Consider the following 21,580-nt stretch of genomic DNA (forward strand, 5'->3'; position numbering starts at 1 on the left):
TGATAGCCATTACACTAATTTCTGATAGCCCAAGTTGCAGCATACTGTATCTTACAACGCCTGAACATAATACCGAAGTCATACCTACAACTCCAAGTGCCTATAGTGGTGCCTTACTTTATGCTCATTGGAATTATTCCTGTCACACTCCAAACAACTGAATTGAGACCTTGAAAGCCATTAGGATCCTACTCCTGTCAGAGCACACCCAGCTTAGAATGATGTAATGACTGCTGTCGTTTTAATTACCTCTCTATAATAATGAATCTCCAATATTCAGAAGTAAAAAAATCTTTCTTCCTTTTTGTGTGTTTTTCCTGAAATAAATATTGGAACATCAATAAAAAGGCAAACTATACCAATGACTCAATAGTCTGTATGTATGGTATAAACAAAGTTTCATAGCTTAAGAGTAGTCTGATGCCCTTCTCATATTCACACCATTCTGACTATACATGCTTCTACACCAGGGGTGAATGTATACATTTAATGACTAAAACATTAAGAAATGAATGAATAGCTACAATAAGGGATTATTAGGTCATATATTAGTTAGAAAAAAATCACAGCTATTTTCATACTCATTTGTTTCCCCCAAACACATTTTAAAATACACACAAAATTTGTATACGCCATACTTAGACATTATTTCTACCCCTCTGGTTTGCATTCCCATGTGGAAATTTAAATGCAACCACCACCAAATCTATTAGGCACCTACAACGCTCATTTGCAGAAGGGCTCTGTTCCAATTGATTTTCTTTTAATATCTTTTTCCCTGACATTGCTATTAAACTACAAGGGGAAGCATTTCTGTAAAAAACAAAAAAAATAATCATGGGACTTCTAAAAGTCTCGTCCATCAGTTGTGTATTCAGAGTATTGCATGTTAATTCCAATAATCCTCTTCAAAAATATATTTATTTCAGAAGGTATCATTCAGTAGATAAGCTGCCAGGCTTGAATACCTCACCAGTACGTAGTTTCCATTTTGAAGATAACTGAGAAAGCTTTATTCCTGTGATCATACAAGTAATTTAAAGGTAATTTTAGGGCTTCTCCTTGAAAATGTTACACAAAAGTGTTTACTCTTAAATATAAGAGTATGATGTTAAAATTGGTAGGTGCACTTTGATAGTGTAAAGATAGTACAACTACCTTTTGGCATGACAGCCCCTTTCCAGAGAGCACCAAAAATTATGAAGTAGAATCTGTGTATTCCCTTTTGCTTTCAGGGTTCAAAAAGTAAATGGATCTTCAGAAGATGATTTCATCAAGTCTATTTATTAATGCATTTCAAGTTTCAAAAAACCTTACATATCTTTGCACAATACTTTATTTTTTGCATTTTTAGTAAAAATTTCCAAAGTGAACAAAAAAAAGATACTGTATAAAACACAGTGGACATGAAATTGACAGTAGTATTCCATTTCATTGTCTTGAACTTTCTTTCAGTTTTACCACATCTTGACTTGCAGTGGAGAGTTCAGTGCACGTTTCTGTTTTCAGAAAACATTTAACTTAGACTCAAAATAAAATAGGGCAGCGTTTGTCTGCCAAAATCCTACCACAGGATAACATTACAGGCAAAAAATTTACATGTTCCAAAGTCTACCACACTCAAGAAGTTACTAAGAACTCTTGCTGAATAAAAGTCACCATTTTAGAAATGCAAACCCACTTCCAACCTTTGCACAGTCTTAAAACAAATGTATTTAAAATGACTTAAAAGCAACTACATACACTTCTAACTAGTTAAGATCATTTAGAATTATTTATATAGTCTATTGGACTTGGGGTTTCATGTACAAAATTTGTCTCTAAATCATGTACAAAAAGCTGTATTTTGAAAAAGTTACCACATACTGTACAAGTTTACAAGGAAGAGATCCCATTATATTCTGTAACATTTTTGGCCTTGCTGGCTTGCGTCACATTATGAGAATGATTGTGTAAACGTTATACTCTTAAAAAACAAAACAAAAACAAACAAAAAAACCCAAAGGAAGCCTGTCCAACCCTCAGTAAATTTTCTCCTAAGCAAAGCCAGGAAAATTATAGCCATTTGCATCTCTAATTAGCTCGGTGCTTTTGGAAAACAAGCAATAAATATATCACAAGCTTAAACATTTTGTAATGCCCCCTTTCAACTCCTGCATAGCAGTAAGCACCTTAAGACATCTTTTGTTTCATCTTTCAAAAATGCCAATTATTTACATTCATAATAAAAACTTTGGAATGGGACATAGTGCTGTTGAACTTCACTACTTGTATAAAATGTGGGAAAATTGGTAGTCCTAACTACTATTTTAACTCTGCCACAGTAGCTGGGCAAATCACTCTACTTTAGTGGTTATCAATCAACAGTATCATGCTGAAAAGTTATCCAAATATCTGATAAATTAAAAAAAATAAAATTAAAAAACCTACAGATTCTTTCTTTCCACATCCCTCAGAACACAAACTTCATTATCATACTGTAAGAATATTTGAACAGCCCAAATAAACTGGTTGCAATTTTTAAAACAAGTTGAATAACAGGCAGAATTTTCTAATAAAGCACAGAAGTATTTCATCTAACTATTCATTGTTTAACTGAATAATCAGACAAATTAAAAATATTTATGCTGAGCTACAAGAAATTAGACATTTACTTAAAACATTTTTGAAACATTCTGGCATTTGCAAAGTTTGCAGAACACCTGTTATATCTCTAAAAGACCATTCGATCTTGTATGCTATGTCTTAGCAGCTGTTTGATAGATGAAATGAGTACTTGAAACAACTTTGATCGTGATAAAAAAGTTTGATTTGATTCAAAATTGCTGTGTAAAGCATCACAGGATCCTTGACCATTACACACCATCATCCTCTGTTATCCTGAGTATGTCAATTAAACAGTAATTTCTTCATTAATAGCGGAAAAGTTTTATAATACAAAGAAACATCCATATTGCAATTCTCTTGTTCACAATTGCACACAAGTACGGGTGTACGTCAGAAATACATGTCTGCATATAACAATGTATATACATTGACAAGTAATGTCTCCAATGCTGAGGTGGTCTAGCTTCCTAGCCTGATCTGGCAGTTGAAAAATATATGTGGTTTTTTTTTTCAATTCTTGAGTAAAAGTTTTACTACGGCCATATTTGCCTGCAAGTGAAGAAAATGCAGCAATGAAGAGCACAGAAGGGGGAAAGAATCATGATACTCTAGGACTTCGTGCCACTAAATTAAAAGTATGCAAGAAAAAGACTTTTCTTCTTTTTGAGCTGGAAGATTCACTCATTAAAAATTAACCATTTCCACTTGTTTTGAGGGCATATCATGCTTTTTTTTTTCTCTCTTCAATTTTTAAGTTAGATCGGGGACAATGACTTATTAGGTTTTCTTTGGAGTGAGTTTTCCCATTGTAGGCACTAGGAAGAACCAAGGCAAAAAGCTGCAGTCAACGTCTCATATGTCCCATCTGATAACTCTCTCGGGGCCTTTGCCGCTGTGGTGGCTGAGTGGTCTGTGGTGGTCTCCTCCTTTTTAAAGTGCCTGTTTCAAAGAAAGGTACACATTATTAAAATGAATTTTAAAAAAGAAACTATTTCCAGAAAAGTTGCCCTGGCCATGCAAATTAAATATACCTATTTTTCTGAAAGGCTTCAGATTCAGACCTGCAAGGTTTTAAATAGATGATTAACTGCATGGAGTATTTACAGAATACATTTTATTATCTCAACAGTAGTTTCTTAAACAGGTTGATTCTTACAAAATGTAGCATGGAATAGGAAATAAAAGGAACTCTGGCTTAGAAAAAGCCTTCAAAGCTTTCTTTTGATATGCATATTATGTTAGAAGAAAATAAGGCAAGAGTCACATTTTTACAAATTGTTTCACTGGCATGAATTCCACTTGTAGTTTCACAGTGCTAGACTAAGAACTGTAGGTTGGGACACCTGAAATTTCCCTTTAGAATGAAATAGTTGAGGACAAAACATTTCTCTATAAATTTAATTGCCTGGTGTACTCACCTGGAAGTGGTTTATGAGGAGGCAACTTTGGATTACTGCTTGGAGTATGAACGCTGCATATCTTAATGAAACCAGCCATTAACATAATCAAGGCAATTCCCATAAGCAACACAGCCCACCAATAACCCTAAAAACATTAAAAAAAGATTTTTATCAGGGGCTGGAACACATGCAGAAGAGACAGGGGTCATTTAAAAGGCAAAGGAAAGCCACATTTAAAGTTATCAAAAAGCTGTTCTGAAATATCACTTAAAAGCATCACTTAAAAGACAATAACACTTTAAAGAAAGACATCCCCAAAGTTCTTACAAAAAAACCCCCAATTACTTCAGATTCATTCTAATATCAGAAGAGTATTTCACAGAAGATACACTACAACAGAGCTATATAAGCCTAAACCAATCAACAGCTTACATAAAATTGACTATGCAGCTCTATAAAGGTGTTTCATTGTAGCTCTCCTCCCAGTCTATTACTAGGAAAGTGTCATCTAGTGCAATAAAAATAACAAATGCTAGAGATCAGTATATTTAGTTCCTTAAAAGAAAACAGAGCATTCAAATATTAACAGTTAAAAACAGAAAATCTAGTAAATTAAAAACATGAACATTAACACCAAAACAGACAGCGAAGTGAATAGAGGTATTAACATAAAACACCTACTCATTTATTTGTTATTTATTTGTTTCCATTCCCTTCAACCTGTCAAACTTATTTGCTGCACTCAAGGTGCTTATAGAAAAACTAATAAAATAAGGAGTGATTATACTTTGAAGAATGCTGAAGTACTGTATATATACAGCAACACTTACCAACTGTGAATATTGATTAACAAGAAAATTTTCTATTAGACTGGTAAAATAATAATAATAAAAAAATTCTTACCACAATCCATTCTGCAATATTTTCATATAGCTCCGGATTAAAAATTGCTTTCTTTAATCTAGCTAGAGGGCCATCAGCGTCTACTAGCCGACACCTCATGAACACATCACAGTAGCCTTTGAAATCATTACAAGGAGATCCAGGTTGCAAAGTAATAGTTTTACGCCCAAAGTGTTTCTCCCACTGGTTAGAGCCTGTACTCGCACAAGTAGCTGGGTCCACTGAAAAGTGAATACAAATTAGATTAATCAAACCGTTATTGTATATGCATGAACACCTTGGTGCTCAGTTGTTCAAAATGCTTTTGAAAAATTTTAAGTTTCTATTAATCTGTAAAAAAAGAAAATACATTGTTTGCTTCCTAGAAAATACAACACAATGTCTACCTGAAATTAAGTATGAACGAAATCACAGTATGCTCTCAAGTTAACAAAAACTAAAATACAAACACCATGAGAAGATTCCTCAGATACCTACTGCTACATTTATGCCTACAATTGAGACAAAACTTACTTTTTCTCATGCAGCAGACATGACACAATTCTCTATCATCCTTGCCATCTGAACTAGCACATGTACATTCCTCCAGGCCATACTTCTCACAGATAGAGCCAGCACATTGCTGTTTGAGACAAAAGCAGGAGAACACAAAAATCAATTTCACTTTTAAGTACACTGACATTAGGAAAGGTATTAATTTTTAATAGCTGAAAGCATAATTGTAGGTCTATAAAGATGTTTATCAATAAAAATAACAACTTTAATTTTTTCTCAAGTTTATAAAACAAAAAATTTATTACAGTTATTCAATTGCAGTGTTTAAGCTTATTTGACAATTCTTTTTAAAGGTGATTTACTCTATTTTATTTTTTGACACTATATCTTCATTGGGGTCTCAGAGTACCCTGCAAAACACTCACAGCACTGCCAATCACACTGAAACATGATTACTCAAAACCATAGTTAGGAAAATAAACCACAAGCATGTCTTCAAAAATATTTTCTCTTAGAAAGTAATAATAAAAGTTAATGGCAGGAAAGATTCTATATTTAATTCCAACTGTGGGAGGACCCTTCAAATCCAAGTAAAAAAAAATGCAGTGTATTTATAATCTTGTTTCAAAATCATGTAACTATATAAAGACAATTCCTCTACCTTTAAGATGACTCTAAATTAGCTGAAAAATTATTACAAGCAGTATCATTTGATTAAAAACCTGGACTGCGGAAAACAGACTTAGAGCAACACAAGTTACAGCTCTTTAAGAGGATGACTTGCTTGTTTCTGCTTCTAAGTAAACATAAATCAATTTATAAGAGACTTCCCATCAATATTTCATAGCAACTGCCATGGACTCTCTAACTCAGGAAACTAATGGCAGTTCAGAGTAATTCTATATGCCTGCACATCTGTGTTACATGCACATTGGTGAAGGAACTGTACATTTTCATTCAACCAAATTCAACATGTATTGATAGCATATCCAATTTTCTAAGGCAACAAAATCACCTGACCAAGATTGAAGAAAAAAGACGGAACTAGCAAATAAAACACTTTCATATTCCTGATTTTTACAAAAAACTTGAAATGAAACTTTCTCAAATAGTAAAGCTAGCTTGGTATTTGTTACCTGCTTCTTAATATTTGGTGCACCTTCACAGTTATTTTGATTGAAACCACTAAATCAAACATTTTTATTGAAAAAAAGAGATGAATCTTCCTCTTCTCTATTAAGTATTGAAACCATATTACTTCATAATACAGTGCCTTGCAATAAACAACTGCAGTTGCATATGATTGTAAAAAAAACATACCCCATTTATGCAAACTTGTGTGTGCCTGTTGCAATCTGTGAAGTTTGGTTTAGGCTCAGATGCTGGACAGAGAGCACTGACACCATTACACATTCCTTCTCTTGCACAGTCAGAATCATTTCGACACTTATCAGTCTTCAGTTTGAAATTACACTGTGCAGTACAGCAAGGGCCTTGACTAGGGCTAGAAATAAACAGAAAACATGAATGTAAAGAAAAAGCATGAACGATTCCAGAACTATTCATCCTGAAACCTACTGAAACACTCAACATATTTCTGATTTGTGCTAAGTAAAATGTGAACCGAAAATTATTTTTCCATCCCTTAACGTAACAAAAAGTTACTGCACTGAATACAGATTTCTTAGTCATTGTAGTAACCAATTAAACTATTTGCACTATATTAAAAAACAGTACAAGTGCATTTTAAATTAAAATATATAGAAAATAACAACATTTCAAAGTTTGTATACATAAAACATTCAATTAGCAAGTCAGCAAAATTAATTCAGGACAACTGATTAGTTTGATAGTATCAGTTTCAATGTAATAAATAAGTCAAAATTTATCTGTCACCAATTAACATCTGTAAGACTTGGGGTTTTTTCTACTTTCTGCAGCCATACCACTTACATAGTTTAAACAAACAAGAAAAGGGAATGAGACAGGTCAGATCTTATATCAGAAATCACAGCATACAAATAATTTTTTGGGGAAAGAAAGATTTGTGTTGCCATATAGCTTCACTGATTCCCCCAAAACAATTAGGCTCCTTTCTGTCACAGGTATCAAAACATCTGAGCCCCTTATGCTATGTACACCAGTATATCACACCAGTATACCAGGTGAAACAGCAGGAAACAATGATTTCTCTTTCTGAATCTATGTTTGTGTACATATGCCATTACAAGCAGCAGAAGAGTGAAGGTTATAAAATATATGTAACTACTTGACTAAAGCTAAGTCTCCTGAGTTCTCATCTCAAATTATTTTGTATCACAACACTATTCACAGTGTGCTTGTTGGCACTCAGTGGACATGAGAAGATAGCACAGACCTTCAGCAGGTCAGGTTCTCCATTTTAAAAATATTGCATGCTAAGAGAAAAAGTCACTCTTCCATCACACATGAAAGATTAAAAGACAAGTAAAGCAGCTGGATAGATACCATAGTTTTCCCAAAATCTATTTTAACATGTTATTTATATGATCCATTCTTACACTTGGATTTGCTTTACATGTCTTTGGAAACCTCTTTGTACGCAAATTTTTCAATCTTAATAGAACTGGAAAAAAATGAATCCTAAACCAAAAATGATGCAGCAATTCATATTTAACACTGTTCCAGCAGGGCATAAAGCTAGACTACAGTCAGTTGAACACAATAGAGCAAAGAAAGGAGGTGGTGGTGGCACCTGGTGTACTCAGAAGGAAACAGCTCTTCACCATAGGTGCAACATAAAACATAAAATCTCAGAAACCAATTATAAGACAAGACAATGTAAGGCCTTTATTTTGGCAGAAATAAGAAGAATTTGAAAGGCAGGGGGCAGGGAGGGAGAAATGCAAAATTACTGCTACTATGAACTAACAGGAGATTGTCCTTCCACCATGTCTACACCGTCAAATACATTTTAACAGCAGACGCTACTTTTACTTCCACTCCCAGGATGACAAAGATCATTTTTAGGTCAGGAAAGTTTAATTAGAACAAAATTGTGTACATTGGATTAAAAAGTTGAGCTGGTTTAGACTTAAAAATAATAGTAATTGTCTCTCAATCTTTGGCTAAGAGACTAACCAGGCATTAGATTTACGCCTGTGTCTAAAGAGGAACAAAAGCTCATGCCTTTCATGGGACACCCCCGCCCCCCCAAACACTTAAGTTTTCAGATGAGGTAAAAATTTAACATGTATCTTAAATCACGGAACTAAAAGGTAGAAGTTGACTTACTTCACTGTAAGTCTCATGATCTTTAAAAGTTCCTCTTATAAATCACTGTGTATATAACACTGCCAAGATACAAGGTGACTTAAAAACATAGTTCAATTTAAAACAAGCATTCAGTCATCTTCCAGTTAGGCAATGCTGTAGAAATGGCACTAGGATAGGATCCAATTTCATAATATCCTCTATCATCCTTTGGGCAATTAATACTTTTCTGTACCTATTGTAAAAACAGCATCCTGGTCATGTCCTTCTGAATTATACAGTTTTTGCTAGACTTTTGCACAAGACATTTCCAATAAAGATAACAGAATTTCAACACATACTTGTCTGGACTATTATGATATGTCAGCACTGATACAATTCAGTGCCATACTGGTATTTTTTCAAAAGCAAGAGAACAGCATCTAAGGGAAAGCAAGCTACAATTACCACCGAGAATTGCATAGTGTAATTGTGCTTATGAACTTCTCACTCGCTGTATAACGCATTTGAAACAAAATAAATACTTTAAGAATAATGCAGGTAAACAGATTCATACTCTAAAATACCAATTATGGCTACCAATAAATCCCCAAAATTCAAGTGTACTGTAACAGACATGCACAATACCTGCAGTATTTGCCTGGTTTTAACTTGCATTTTTTATCTTCTGATTGGTTTGCATCATAACAGCATTCATCTTTACACTGGTCACTGTATCCACAATCACACTGTTCTCCTTGTTCAACCAGTCCATTACCACAGATGGGTTGACCAGACTCTGAAAAATACCAGTATATTTATGTACAAAGCAGTACAAAGAATATGCAAATAGACCTCTAAATGTTGGCATTGACTTGTGACAGCATCCAGCTAATCATAACTGAAAATGCCTGGTCAAGATGGACTTTAGACTAGGGCTCAAGTCAACTTTCATTATTTGCTTGCCGCCCAGCTTAGTCATTCCTACAATTCATAGAATTTTAAAAGCAGCTGAGTAAAAGTTTTCTGCTGATAACACCGGGAGTTTCTTGTGTGAACAGGAAAGTAACTATGATAAGAGGAAGTTTTCTGTTAAGCCTTCAGTGGAGCTGCATCCTTTCTCGCACTCCTTCTCATTTACCAGGGTCTGAGGACCTTAGGGTAAAAGCTGATGGTACTGGGCTGAACTACTACTACTCCAAAACCCAAACCTACTCGCTGCACAATCTGACAAAATTTGTGAGAGCTCACATATCACAGACTCCAGAAAGAAAATTCCTGCAAAATCCTTATTTTCTTAATGTTCAGATAGAATTTCCTGTATTTTAATTTGTGCTCCTTATCTCTTGTCCTTTCAGTAGGCAATACTGAAAACAGTCTGGCCCTGTTTCCTTTACTCCCTCCCACCAGGCATTTATCAAGACAGACAAGAACCACACCCCACCCCAGCCCACCTCCCCGCCCCCCGCCTTCTCTTCTCCAGACTAAATAGTCTCAGCTCTCACAGCCTATCCTCCTATGTCGGATGCTCCAATCCCTTAATAATCTTTACGGCCCTTTGCTGGACCGACTCCAGCATGTTCGTGTCTTTCCTGTACTGAGGAGCCCAGAACTTGACACAGTAGTCCAGATCTCAAATTAAATTCTTTACTTACAGAATCTTTCAGTAAACTAAAAAAAAGAAAAAAATTAGTAAGAGAAATAAAAGAGTAAAATAAAAAATAAAAATAAATTTCTAATGAAGCTTAATAGCAATAGCTCAGCCATTCTACTTTCAAAATTACTAAATACATACCAACAAAACAATTATTTCTCTTTTTCTCAAGAACTTGGCTGATATTTCGAATGCTACAGATAGAGAACTTGTTGTTGTTAAGCTTGTCCCCAGATGTTGCTCTTGCATACATGATATAATTGCCATTTTCTTTCTGTCCCAAGTTCTTGGACTCCCCTGGAGTGCACTCCATTCCAGAATCATGCTGCAAAACAAATATTTTAAAACTATTTCTATCAAGACAGCTTCTCTAGTTTCTTGCTATTTTTTTATACATGTTGCAAAAGCAACCTGATTTTGGGACCTTAACACAGTGAGAATAAAATGTTCATAAAAATAAACCACCATCTTATATTCTAAGGTTTCTTGGAATACAAAAAGTATACAGAAAATAAAAGCCATGTTTTGGGTTTTTTGTTTGTTTGTTTTGTAGTTTGTTTTCTTCCCAGACAATGGTAGCAAAGATCTAATTTCTTATGTTTTCGCTTATTTGCATTCTTGGTAATGTATACACCAAGTGCACATCCTGGAATGAATACTAACCCAAAAAAGTTGCCATCTCCTAAAAAGAGTGGCTTTATGATCACTAAAGGGTAATAAGTACTCTGTGGAACAAAAGCAGGAGGAGTTAACTGAAGCAGCAGTCCATTCTTTTTGCTTGTTTTGAGGGAGGAGCAAAGTGATCTTCAGAATAGAGAAGTCTGTTTCTGTCAGCCAGTGACTATATCTATACAATATCCAGCATGATGAATGAAATACTTTACAGGTTGGCATACTAGCAACTAGCAGACTGACAACGTACCAAGTTGTTAAGGGTAAGAGGAACTCTAATGCTGTTCTGATGCATCCAACTTTTCAGAAATACAACCGATGTCTCCAAAAGAAGTAGGTAAATTTTAAAGTTTTCAACATAGTTGTGAGAACTATAAAATTTATTATAGTTTGGTAGAACCAAACACATACTTTCACATATTTCCCTGGAACAAATGCAACTTAAGAGTAAAATTAAAAGAACCATCCTCCAGGATAATCCAAAAGATGTTTCACCCAGGGAGACTGGTTTTTCAGTTTCATGTACTCATATTTTCAGTTATACTTGGAAGGCTTGCTCCCACTCAGAGCAGTGGCATTAGGGATTTTCTCAAGGAGCATGCAGAAAGCATTCACATGTGAACATCTGTTTTGGAAGAACTCGTTATTCCTGTCATATCTTGATTTCATTTTACTTCCAAGAGTACAAAGCCTATATACTTAAGTTTAAAAATAAAAAGCCCAAACCAGAAAACTGTTCTCATTTTCAGCAAAACCAAAAGCCTCATGCTTTCAGCTTGCCAGAAAAAATCATGTCCTTAAATGACTGGGAGACAATTTTGCTCTAAAATGTTGTTCTTGGTAACTTAAGTCTCTCCACAATTTTCTTAGGTAAACTTGTAAGTATAAATAATTGAACATAAAAAAGAGCCAGTTCTATCTTCACTTGATTAAAGTGTCCTCTTAATCAATTTTGCACTGATTCTTCCTCCTCTCTAGGATAAACTAAAATACATTTAAAAGATGTGTGTGACCCTAGTCTTCAATAAAAAACAGAGAAGTTTTTAGGGAATAATAATATAGTCCCTTTATAAGAGACAGACCTAGTAAAGATAAACAATTCACAAAATTCACTGTTGCACGAGTGTTGTCAAATACTCATAAAAGGGGCTTACTTCAGCAATACGTTTTTTGTTTGTATACAATGTGCATGCACATATGTACATGCAGTCATGATCATATTTTCCTTGTTTATAAGAAGTAAAAACTCCATTCAATGAATCATGCACTTCAAAATGGTTGAAAATGAGTTAACAGATCAACAGTAATACTCACAGGTGAACCAAAGTTATGCCCAACCTCATGAGCAAAAGTAATGTGAGAAACCTTGGGAGGAACATGAGAGCCATAGTTCTGAACAGTGATGATTCCAGTGTTCAAAGACTTCTTCTTACCATCAGAATACAGTTTGCTCTTTTCACATATTCCACCAGAGCTCCCTGCATTTAGACAAAAGCACAACAGTTAGTTGTTTAAGAAAAGTAGTACTGTGTTACTTTTCTAGTGACATTTAGAACAAGAAACAGCTTGCCTCCTCAGTGGATACTTACAGACTGAGGGCTCTTCCGTGTAATTAATATTAACCCAACTTTGAAAGTAGATACATTCACACAAGTAGTCAGCTGTTTTAGAATAGTTATTAAGTAAGAGCTATTTTGGGCTTTCACTGCACAGACAAGATCTGATCTCATCATACCTGTAGTACAAGACTAGCAGGGTGCAATGCCCAATACAGGTAGCCTCAATCTGCATCCCATTTGGATTCCAATAAGTAAAGAACAGTAAAATCGCTCTCATAGAAAGAGCATTTACATAAAATGCTTAAGATAGCTATATATCCTTGTCAGCAAAAGTGACTAATTTTTCCACTGTACAAACTAAAGCTCAGAATGCTTTTGATGTGTGGATTAATCAGATCCATATTTAGAAGGTCAACAATCGAGCACATCACACTTACTGTTTGGAAGAGTCTCGAAATTGTAACTTTAATTTCACCAAATTTTTTCATAACTTGAGTTTGTAGTGAGGCATTATCAATGTTCTAAAACTCAGCTATCCTACTGCTAACATGAATGGTGACTAAAACCACTTTAAATAAGTTTCCTTGCTTTCTAAAGTAAAATTTCATTTTAGTGAAATATCCCATTTAACCTATGTCAGTATCTGTGTTAAGGACGAAAATCGCTCCAAGCAACTTAATTTTTCTCAATTATATTTAGTTTTGGTAGAAGTGTTTATGGAATGCACATTCCATTTCATCCTGTGTTTGCTCAGTCTATACACTAGACTACTCATCACAGACCCAGTTTCTTATTTACATAGGTCACCTGTGTATTATTTTTCCCACAGTTCTTCCACAGTCACCAAGGTTAGTCCACTCAGGTCCCTCTAGCATACTCGCTACGCTCATGGTTCCACTGATCTGTTACCCCTCTGAATACTAATACTTATTTGAGCATTTTAATCTCCTAAAATCAAAGTCTGAGAGACTGTCATACCATGACAGTTTTCCACATAGCTCCAATACTCTAAAACCAACATGTGCTTTAGAGGAAAGTACAGCAGTAAACAAAGTGAGGTTATAATGTATAGCTACATTTCATGAACGGTTTAATGTTTCTTCCAGAGTTACTTGAATTCTGTTAAAGCTGCTGTTAATGTTCTCATAAAAGTATCCATCCTCTTGCAAAGTCTCATAGAAACTACTGTTCTTCAGGCTAATTCCTTATTATATAGAAATCACTTGAGGGAAGAAACAAAGGAATACCGTCCCTTCTGAACTTCTGATTTTGATTTCTGTGAAAGTTTCCACAATTTGGAATTTATGATGAACTATAATTAAAGAATTTGTAATTACTCAAATTTGAAGAGTAACAACTTTTAAATATATAATTTTATAAAACTAATACATCCAGGACAAAGACCTCTAGATGCTGCACAAATGAAGACTATTGTTTGATTATTATTTTTTTTCCTCACATCAAAAGACATACTTCAGACCCAAAACACACAACTAGATTGAAACTAATGAGAAGCAGTTCAACAAGAGTCACACAACAAATGTTCTGGTATTTCCCACAACAAGATCTCATCGATTTTACTTTCTTTTAAAAAAAAAAATTTAAAAAATTGCTTCCAATACTACCTAGAAAACCTGAGGATTTTGCAATGTAGTTCTACTACAAAATTCAAACTGCATTAGTTGTAAGCTCTGCTTATACATAGCAGAAATACTTAATTCTTCTGTCACTTTACTGGTCACTCATATCCATCATAAATACAATGCCATCCAAGTAATATCACCTTTGTCTAACAAAACTAGTAAGTTTTTCTTTATTGATCACATTTTGCTCATCAGAAAGACACCAAGACCAACTGAAGTGACACATGATATGCTGTTCATATTTTAAAAAAAAAAAAAAAAAAAGAAAAAATCAAACCACACCTAACAAAAATTGTGAAAACTTGGTTATGAGATTTTTGTCTATTTGCTGTCAATCTAAATGACATAGTTTCTATCTTTCTTCTTTGTACCCACCTACAATAGTTTATCTCATAGCACTGAAGGTTTGGATATAATTACCTGAAGGGGCTCCAACCCAAGCCAGGCCAAGGACTCCATCATCAAAATCACGGTCTGTAAACACATAGGCCAAGCAGTAATCATCATGATTCTGTTCCGAGTTCAGTTCCAGAAACTTTTCCACACCAATGTTAGGAAATCTGAACGGATTGGAAGAGTCCTTCTCATCTACAGTTGTGTTAATCTAAAAGCAAATTGAAAGAAATTGTAAGACATGATTCATTTTCACTTGACTTGTAAATACCAGCTAAGAGGCTTACTGTTGTTAATACCTTGTTACGCTAAATAGTTAAAGAAGTTGTTAAAGATTTATAGGTCTTGACAAGTTACCACCCAAGTATTTGGAAAACCAAGTTATACAATAAATGAAGAATTGCACTTGTGTAGTAAATCCCCACTTTCTTATTTCTTTCTTTTTCCTTTCTGTCAGTACCCAAAAGTTTATATTTATCCTCTTAAATCATCACTTTTAAAAGGTACTTTCAACCTGGAAAGCCATTGTCTATTTTAGTATTCAAGTTCTGGGAGAGTAATACAGTCTATCTGCTGCTCAGTCAACATGCTGAGACATAGGAAGTTGATTCCCATAAAAATCAACTACAACTTAGTAACAGAAGTACCAGGTTGTTGACAATAAATACTAAAACCAAACCAAATAAATGGGTTAAGGGAACCATTTAATACAGAAACACTTGTGTTATCAAGTTACTAACAATAAACAGTTACAACTGAACAGCAACAGAAATTTTGAAAAATACAGCCATCAAGCAGTATCAGTGAAGCTAAAAGTATTTCCAATACAACTTACTCTTATTCTTTTCACCATAAAGCTGATGTTACGGATTCCTGAGAAATCTGTTGACTGGTAAATTGTGTCAATCGCTTTAACATGGCTGGATATCTATCAAAAACGAAAGTAGATACAGTTCAAAGATCCATGCACTACACTATAGCTAATCCTAAATAGCAACAACTGCAAGGTCTGTACTTTTACATATATGATATTGTGCCATATGAACGCTAACAAGTCTTTTTAATCAAATGCTGATGGCAAATAATGGAAATAAATCACTACATAACCTAGTATCTGCATTGCCACCATGCCAGGTAACAGCAAAATATTTTGCCATTTGCCTTTTTTTTTTAACACATAATTCTATCAACTATTCAGATACCTGTTTGTGATACTCATTCAACTAATTGCTACAATAAGATAGCACTGTAGTTAAAATTGTGTTGAAAGCACTGTATTTCTTTTTTTTTTGAGAAAAAAATTGCTTGTTACAGCATTATTCTTTCATTTCTAGTAGAACACAAATATGAAAAAATTGATCATTTACCTTTCCCAAGAGCACATACAAATGCTGACTCATTGAAAACCTGATTTTGAAGGTGACTTCAAAACTTTGGAAAATATTACTCAAGTTAAATTGCGTATGTACAGTGTGATGAATAAATAGTAAAAGTCAGATTTGCAAGTTGCAGTGAGACTTCAGACTTCAAGAAAAGTATGTTAACATGGTAGTTATATTTTCAGCAAATTATCAGAAAAAAACCAAACCAACCCTTTATCCAGTTAATAGTACCTGACAAAGGAAAAACATCTGCCTTTAGTTGCCACTGCTTTTTTAACCTTCCATTACATCAGACACTACAGGAACATATCTCAGTGTTATCAGCTCACAGTGTTTTGAACTAAAATTTCAAATGGAAGGCTATGCAAGTGTTAACACAGAGGCTTGGCAGCTGTAAAACAGAACAGAACTCCTCAGGAAGTATTATTTTTCTGAGTAAGAATTGAGAAAAGTCAGACTGCAAGTCTTGCTCAGAGGTGCTAAACAAACCACAGCTGTCATTATTAACTAAAGGAAGCAACTCTTTAGTGAAATAAAAAAAGCTGTTTCAATAACGTCAAGATCACTGTAACAAATGAAACAAGACATTCTAACCTAAATAAGCAATAATATACACTATTAAATTACATTAACTTCACCAGAAATACACAAATAAAGAAAAAGCAGATCATTTAAAACAAAGGGATTGCAAATACCTGTGCAATTACAGCTTCCCTTGTTCCATAATGCTTGTAGAACAGATGATCAGTCTGAATATATAGCTGACACGTATTTTTTTCAGCCTGAGTGGCACGCTTTTTTCTTAAAAGCCACGGACCATTGTTCTTAGGCTCTTCAAAAGGCTTCTACATATACACAGGAAATAAATGTATTCATTTTGTAGCTCTACATACTGCACTAGATTACCTAAAAATAGCAATGGATTTTTCTAAATAAAGTCCACTAATACAAACATTTTCATTCTTCTTCTTTAACCCACAGTTTCATGAATTATAAACTAAGTATGATATATCCAGTTTTCAAGTATGCCATCTATTTTTAATGATATCTCAGTCAAACACTTCTGCGCATTTCATTTTATATTACAAAAGGCAGCCGATGTGAAACAGACTTTTTCATTCATGTGGTCTTCGGAATTTTTCTTTCTCATAATAGTTTTCTAAGATGATCAGTTTGTAGATTAGAAAAGAACAGTGCTGTGGAACTTAAATGCACCCTTCCTAACACAGGTTATTTCACATTGTAATTACTTTATTCAGCTACCTTAGCAAATAGAAATACTTAAGCACTTCAGCATGGAACAAATGGTACCCTAAACATGAAGTTAAAATAACGTTCATTAGTCAGAGCAGTATCTGCTAACACATTTGCCTTATGGTATTCACTGCTTGATGGCCCACTCTCTCCATGAAGTTTTACAAGGAAATTTTGGGGAAAGCATGTTATAGTTACCAATGCTGAATTGTGTAATATTGTTGGCAATTTCTGGAGTCACAATGTAAATAAATTTTAAGTTGCTGATGCTATTTAACAAGCCATATTGTGTAGTTTTGCTCGCATATATTTAACTGACACCACAAAATGATGCCAAAATTTGAAACAGTTCAGAATATAACTAACACTAACAGAAACCCAATGGTTTACTGTTGGAAAGCATTGAAAAAAAGACAGTTTCACGACAAGTGGTGCAAACCCGAAGGCAAAAACACTGCAGGACTCTAACCAGGTATGCAAATCCCTTCCATAGACCACTTACCTTCTATTACAGACAATCTGTAGCATGCTGTAACCTCTTCAATCTTTTTAAATTGCTAGTAAGACCCTCCCACTCATATCACTTCATTTACGACTAAAAGCACTCAGATGTTACAAGTGTGTTACACTAACAGAACTTGAAAATCTAAAAGTTTTTACTCTTTAAGGACCAATATATTACTTGGTGATCAAGTGATCCTGAAACTCTTCCGTCTCAACTGCAATAAAGTATATTCCTTATCTCAAGCTTGATTTTCACATCCCTCTAAGATTACAATTGTTGAAAAATTTGAGATCATTTAGGATTCATTAAGACTATGAGCTAGCATATCTATGCTGTAGAAGCAATGAGAAAAAGAATTTAGAAAAATTATGTTAGTAAGAAACCTCTAGCAATAATTTAAGTACCTCACAAAGTTGAGGGATGACGACTGACCAAAAGTAAAAGAGACAACATACAAGATATAGGAAGTTATTACACTAATTTCTAATGAACGTAATCCATTAGCCTGTACTGTACCTCTGTTGTTGGTTCTTCTATACCAGTCATCTGGTACTTCTGCATTCTTTCAAATACCGAATGATCTGCACAACCTCCTTGTGGTCCATATTTATGTGGATATTCTAAAAAAAGGAAAGCCAGGCTGAGTTTTCAAATTCCATGTACAAGTGCAAAATATGGCATATACTCAGTTTATGTCCAATATTGCTCATGTGGTTGGCTTGAGGGAAGCGTTCTAAGATTCAAGTTTTACGCAGCTGTCTTTTTTTCATTAAACATTTATAGTAAGATATATTCTTAGTATTACAAACAGAACAAAACTGACAATTGCTGCTTAACATTGCTTTCTCATAGACAGCAAAAGAAAATACAATGAGCAACGTCTAACATAAGAAGAGCTATTATTTACACATCTGTACCAATTAGCTTGAACTAACAGCAGCTTTAAAAAAAATGAACTCGCAATGGAAAATTATTAGAGATCAAATATACTGAAGATTGCTTGGATAACAGAAAGGTTTTTTTACTCTAATTGGCAAGCTAAAACTAAGAAACCTTGCTAACATTCTTAGAGGATTCTATTGCTTTATTCATCTTCCACAGAATTTTTGAAAATTTTTGTATTATACAACTTAACTACCAATAAATAAGAACTGAAACTCTAATAATCCTTGGTTTCAAACTCAATTCTACAATTCCAGAATTATGAGTTTGCTAGCAATTTTATTGACAAGGTGAAATGCACGATTTCCACTCTGGAAAGTAAACAATACAATTAAGGATAAGAAATCAGTGTGTGTATGCATATATGCGTATGCATAGATTTTAAACTTATAGATCTACAGATTACAAAATTTACAGATACATTTAAAACTTACAGGCAAAGTAAAACAAGACGGAAAAAAACCATTTTCATCACCTCCTTACCATAGCTGACTAAGTTCTAAAAACAAAACTCTAGTACTATCTGGGTACACATCACGTAAACATGCTGGAAATCCAAACTAGTTCAGTGAGAATATCATATAATTCGCTGCTTAACAAGGATAATTCTTTCAATACCTGTCAATGCAGATCTCATTGCACATGTAAATGTGCTTCAGACACATATGGTTAGGTTTTGACTGTTAGTGCCTACTGGAGATTTGTGAGCAACCTGTACTTGCAGAAGCTTCCTCGGGAGATTAGTAGTACCAAAGGGAAGAGGTCTTTTCCCTTCAGTTTCTCTGCAGATTGGATCCTATTACAAATTGGTGTGCCAGTAAGAGATCAATGGAATACAGATTATGAGAGCCACATATGTTAATACTTAAGGAACAAGTTTCTGTAGGGCAAACCACAGTTTTATCTTCATCTCAACAGGGTGCAGGTTTTGCCAGAAATGTGTACGCTTTACCAAGGTTTGTTGTTTTTTGGGAGTTGTTGGGTTTGGGGTTTTTTTTGTTTGGTTGGTGGGGTTTTTTGTGTGTGTTCGTGTTTGTTGGGTTTTTTTAAAGAAAGTGTGAAGATCCAGAATCACAGAGTAAATGGAACAGACACATAGGAGTAGATTTATAAAGCCTAAGACCTGGCACCGAGGACTTGATGTCTGCATTATATGCATTTCAGGGGATTTTACCCTGGACTAGCTGTAGTCTGGTTCTGTGGAGTCAAAGCTTGTTAGCAGTTGGAACACAGTAGGTGTACTCTTGGAACATGCCCTCTTGGTACAGTTTTGTCTGACAGTTGCCTTTAATTATCTTTGATTGTCACACCTGTTTCCTGCAGTTATACTGTAGGATACTGCTAAATTACTTCAATATACAAGTCCAACTTGCTTCAGATTTTCTCTCTGTGTCATTAAGCTCTAATTTTCATATTTCAATCATTAAAAGCTGGGGAAAAATCAAATAGCAAACAGGAATTAAAAAAAATATCCTTGGCATACAGTTACAGTTGAGTTCTGAAAAAAATCAAACCATTTAATGAGTTTATGCTCCAAAATACCCGAAGACCAGATTCAGCGGACCCACCGATAAGCTTAAATGGACTTATCAAGAAATAAAAGCAGTCTTCCAACTTTCATTTCTCTCAATCACACATATTTACAAGTATTTAAAGAGGTCATTGTTAACACTTTTTTAGAAAACTAGTTAACGACAAATGAGGCTAATTTAAATGCAGTTAATTTTTTTTTCAAACCGGGTCCTTTTCCAGCTTTTTTAAAAAACTAGTTAACGACAAATGAAGCTAATTTAAATGCAGTTAATTTTTTTTTTCAAACCGGGTCCTTTTCCAGGTACAAAGTATTTTACCGCAATTGTAAACTTTGCCTAGTGGGAAAGAACCAGATTTAATAAATATGTTCTTTTGCAAAGAAAGTTTCAGCCAAAGAGTAATTGAAAGATAACAGTTGGGTGTAAACAGTTATTCATTATCTCACTAGCAAATTAATTTTACCTACTGTAAAGGTATCCAGGCACAGTACTGTTATTTCAAAACTTATTTCCAGTCTGAATTGTAAAGAAGCTGCTCCAACATACAACAAAATCAATTTTTCTTTGGTCAACTTCATGCTTATTCTGTTTCGACTAGTGTTTGCCAACAAGATCATTAGCAAGAATTTTGATATTGTGTGGGAGGTCATTTGTTTGGATCCTAATAAAGTTGTTTATTTAAATTAAAAAGAAAAAACCTTTTGAGAAGTAACTACAATGAATGTGCAGTACTCAGGTTTATGAAAAAATCCTACACTTCTGAAAGAATGGTATTTTCCTTTCACTATTTAACACAAATGTTCATGAATTACTGTTATTAGAATCTTGTATGTTTATTTAACGCTTTTCTGCATATTAGTTTGCCACATTTCAATTTGTGAAACACCACACAAATACCATTTTTGAACTGCTGTTTCATCACATTCCTCCCAGTATGATTAGCCCTAGCACAGTGCCAAAGAACAGAGAGAGAGACAGAAAAAGAGAAAAAAGATGCTTTTACTGTAAGCCACCTCACCCAATTTGATTAGCGATGTCATGGAACACTGGCTTTGCTGTAACCAGTATCAAACAAAAAGCACTACTCACTCACTGTTTAAGGTCATCTGTATTTTTTGGGATCCAGTTTACTATCACTAGATTGGAGTTAAGAGCAAAGGATTATAGATATGATCATCCCCTTCTCCATCTCTACCACCTTTTTTTCCTCCCACCGTAGTACGAAAAAAATATTATACTGTATTTAAACTAACTAAAATTCTCATTACCCACTACCCTATTTCACACCACCTACCACTTAGCTCTGCGACAAGAACACGTTACACTAGGGCAGTAGTAATGGACAACACTGCCTCACCGTCAGCACACTTCTCTACATAAAATCATAGAATCATAGCATCATTATGGT

General features: G+C 34.4%; 1 protein-coding gene across 1 annotated transcript; it reads right to left on the reverse strand.

The window, feature by feature from the left end:
* Positions 1–1,268: 1,268 nt before the first annotated feature.
* ADAM10 (ADAM metallopeptidase domain 10) lies at positions 1,269–18,318 on the reverse strand (the record flags this gene model as incomplete). Its single annotated transcript, XM_009707839.1, has 12 exons — positions 1,269–3,546; positions 4,026–4,152; positions 4,911–5,131; positions 5,424–5,532; positions 6,726–6,909; positions 9,285–9,435; positions 10,432–10,615; positions 12,277–12,440; positions 14,585–14,768; positions 15,393–15,485; positions 16,635–16,784; positions 18,215–18,318. Coding segments are annotated over 12 exons (1,766 nt in total), but the record flags the coding sequence as incomplete, so codon positions are not given.
* Between the last annotated feature and the right edge of the window lie 3,262 nt (positions 18,319–21,580).

This window comes from Cariama cristata, unplaced genomic scaffold, assembly GCF_000690535.1.
Source record: "Cariama cristata isolate BGI_N322 unplaced genomic scaffold, ASM69053v1 scaffold5709, whole genome shotgun sequence".
Classification (NCBI taxonomy): domain Eukaryota; kingdom Metazoa; phylum Chordata; class Aves; order Cariamiformes; family Cariamidae; genus Cariama; species Cariama cristata.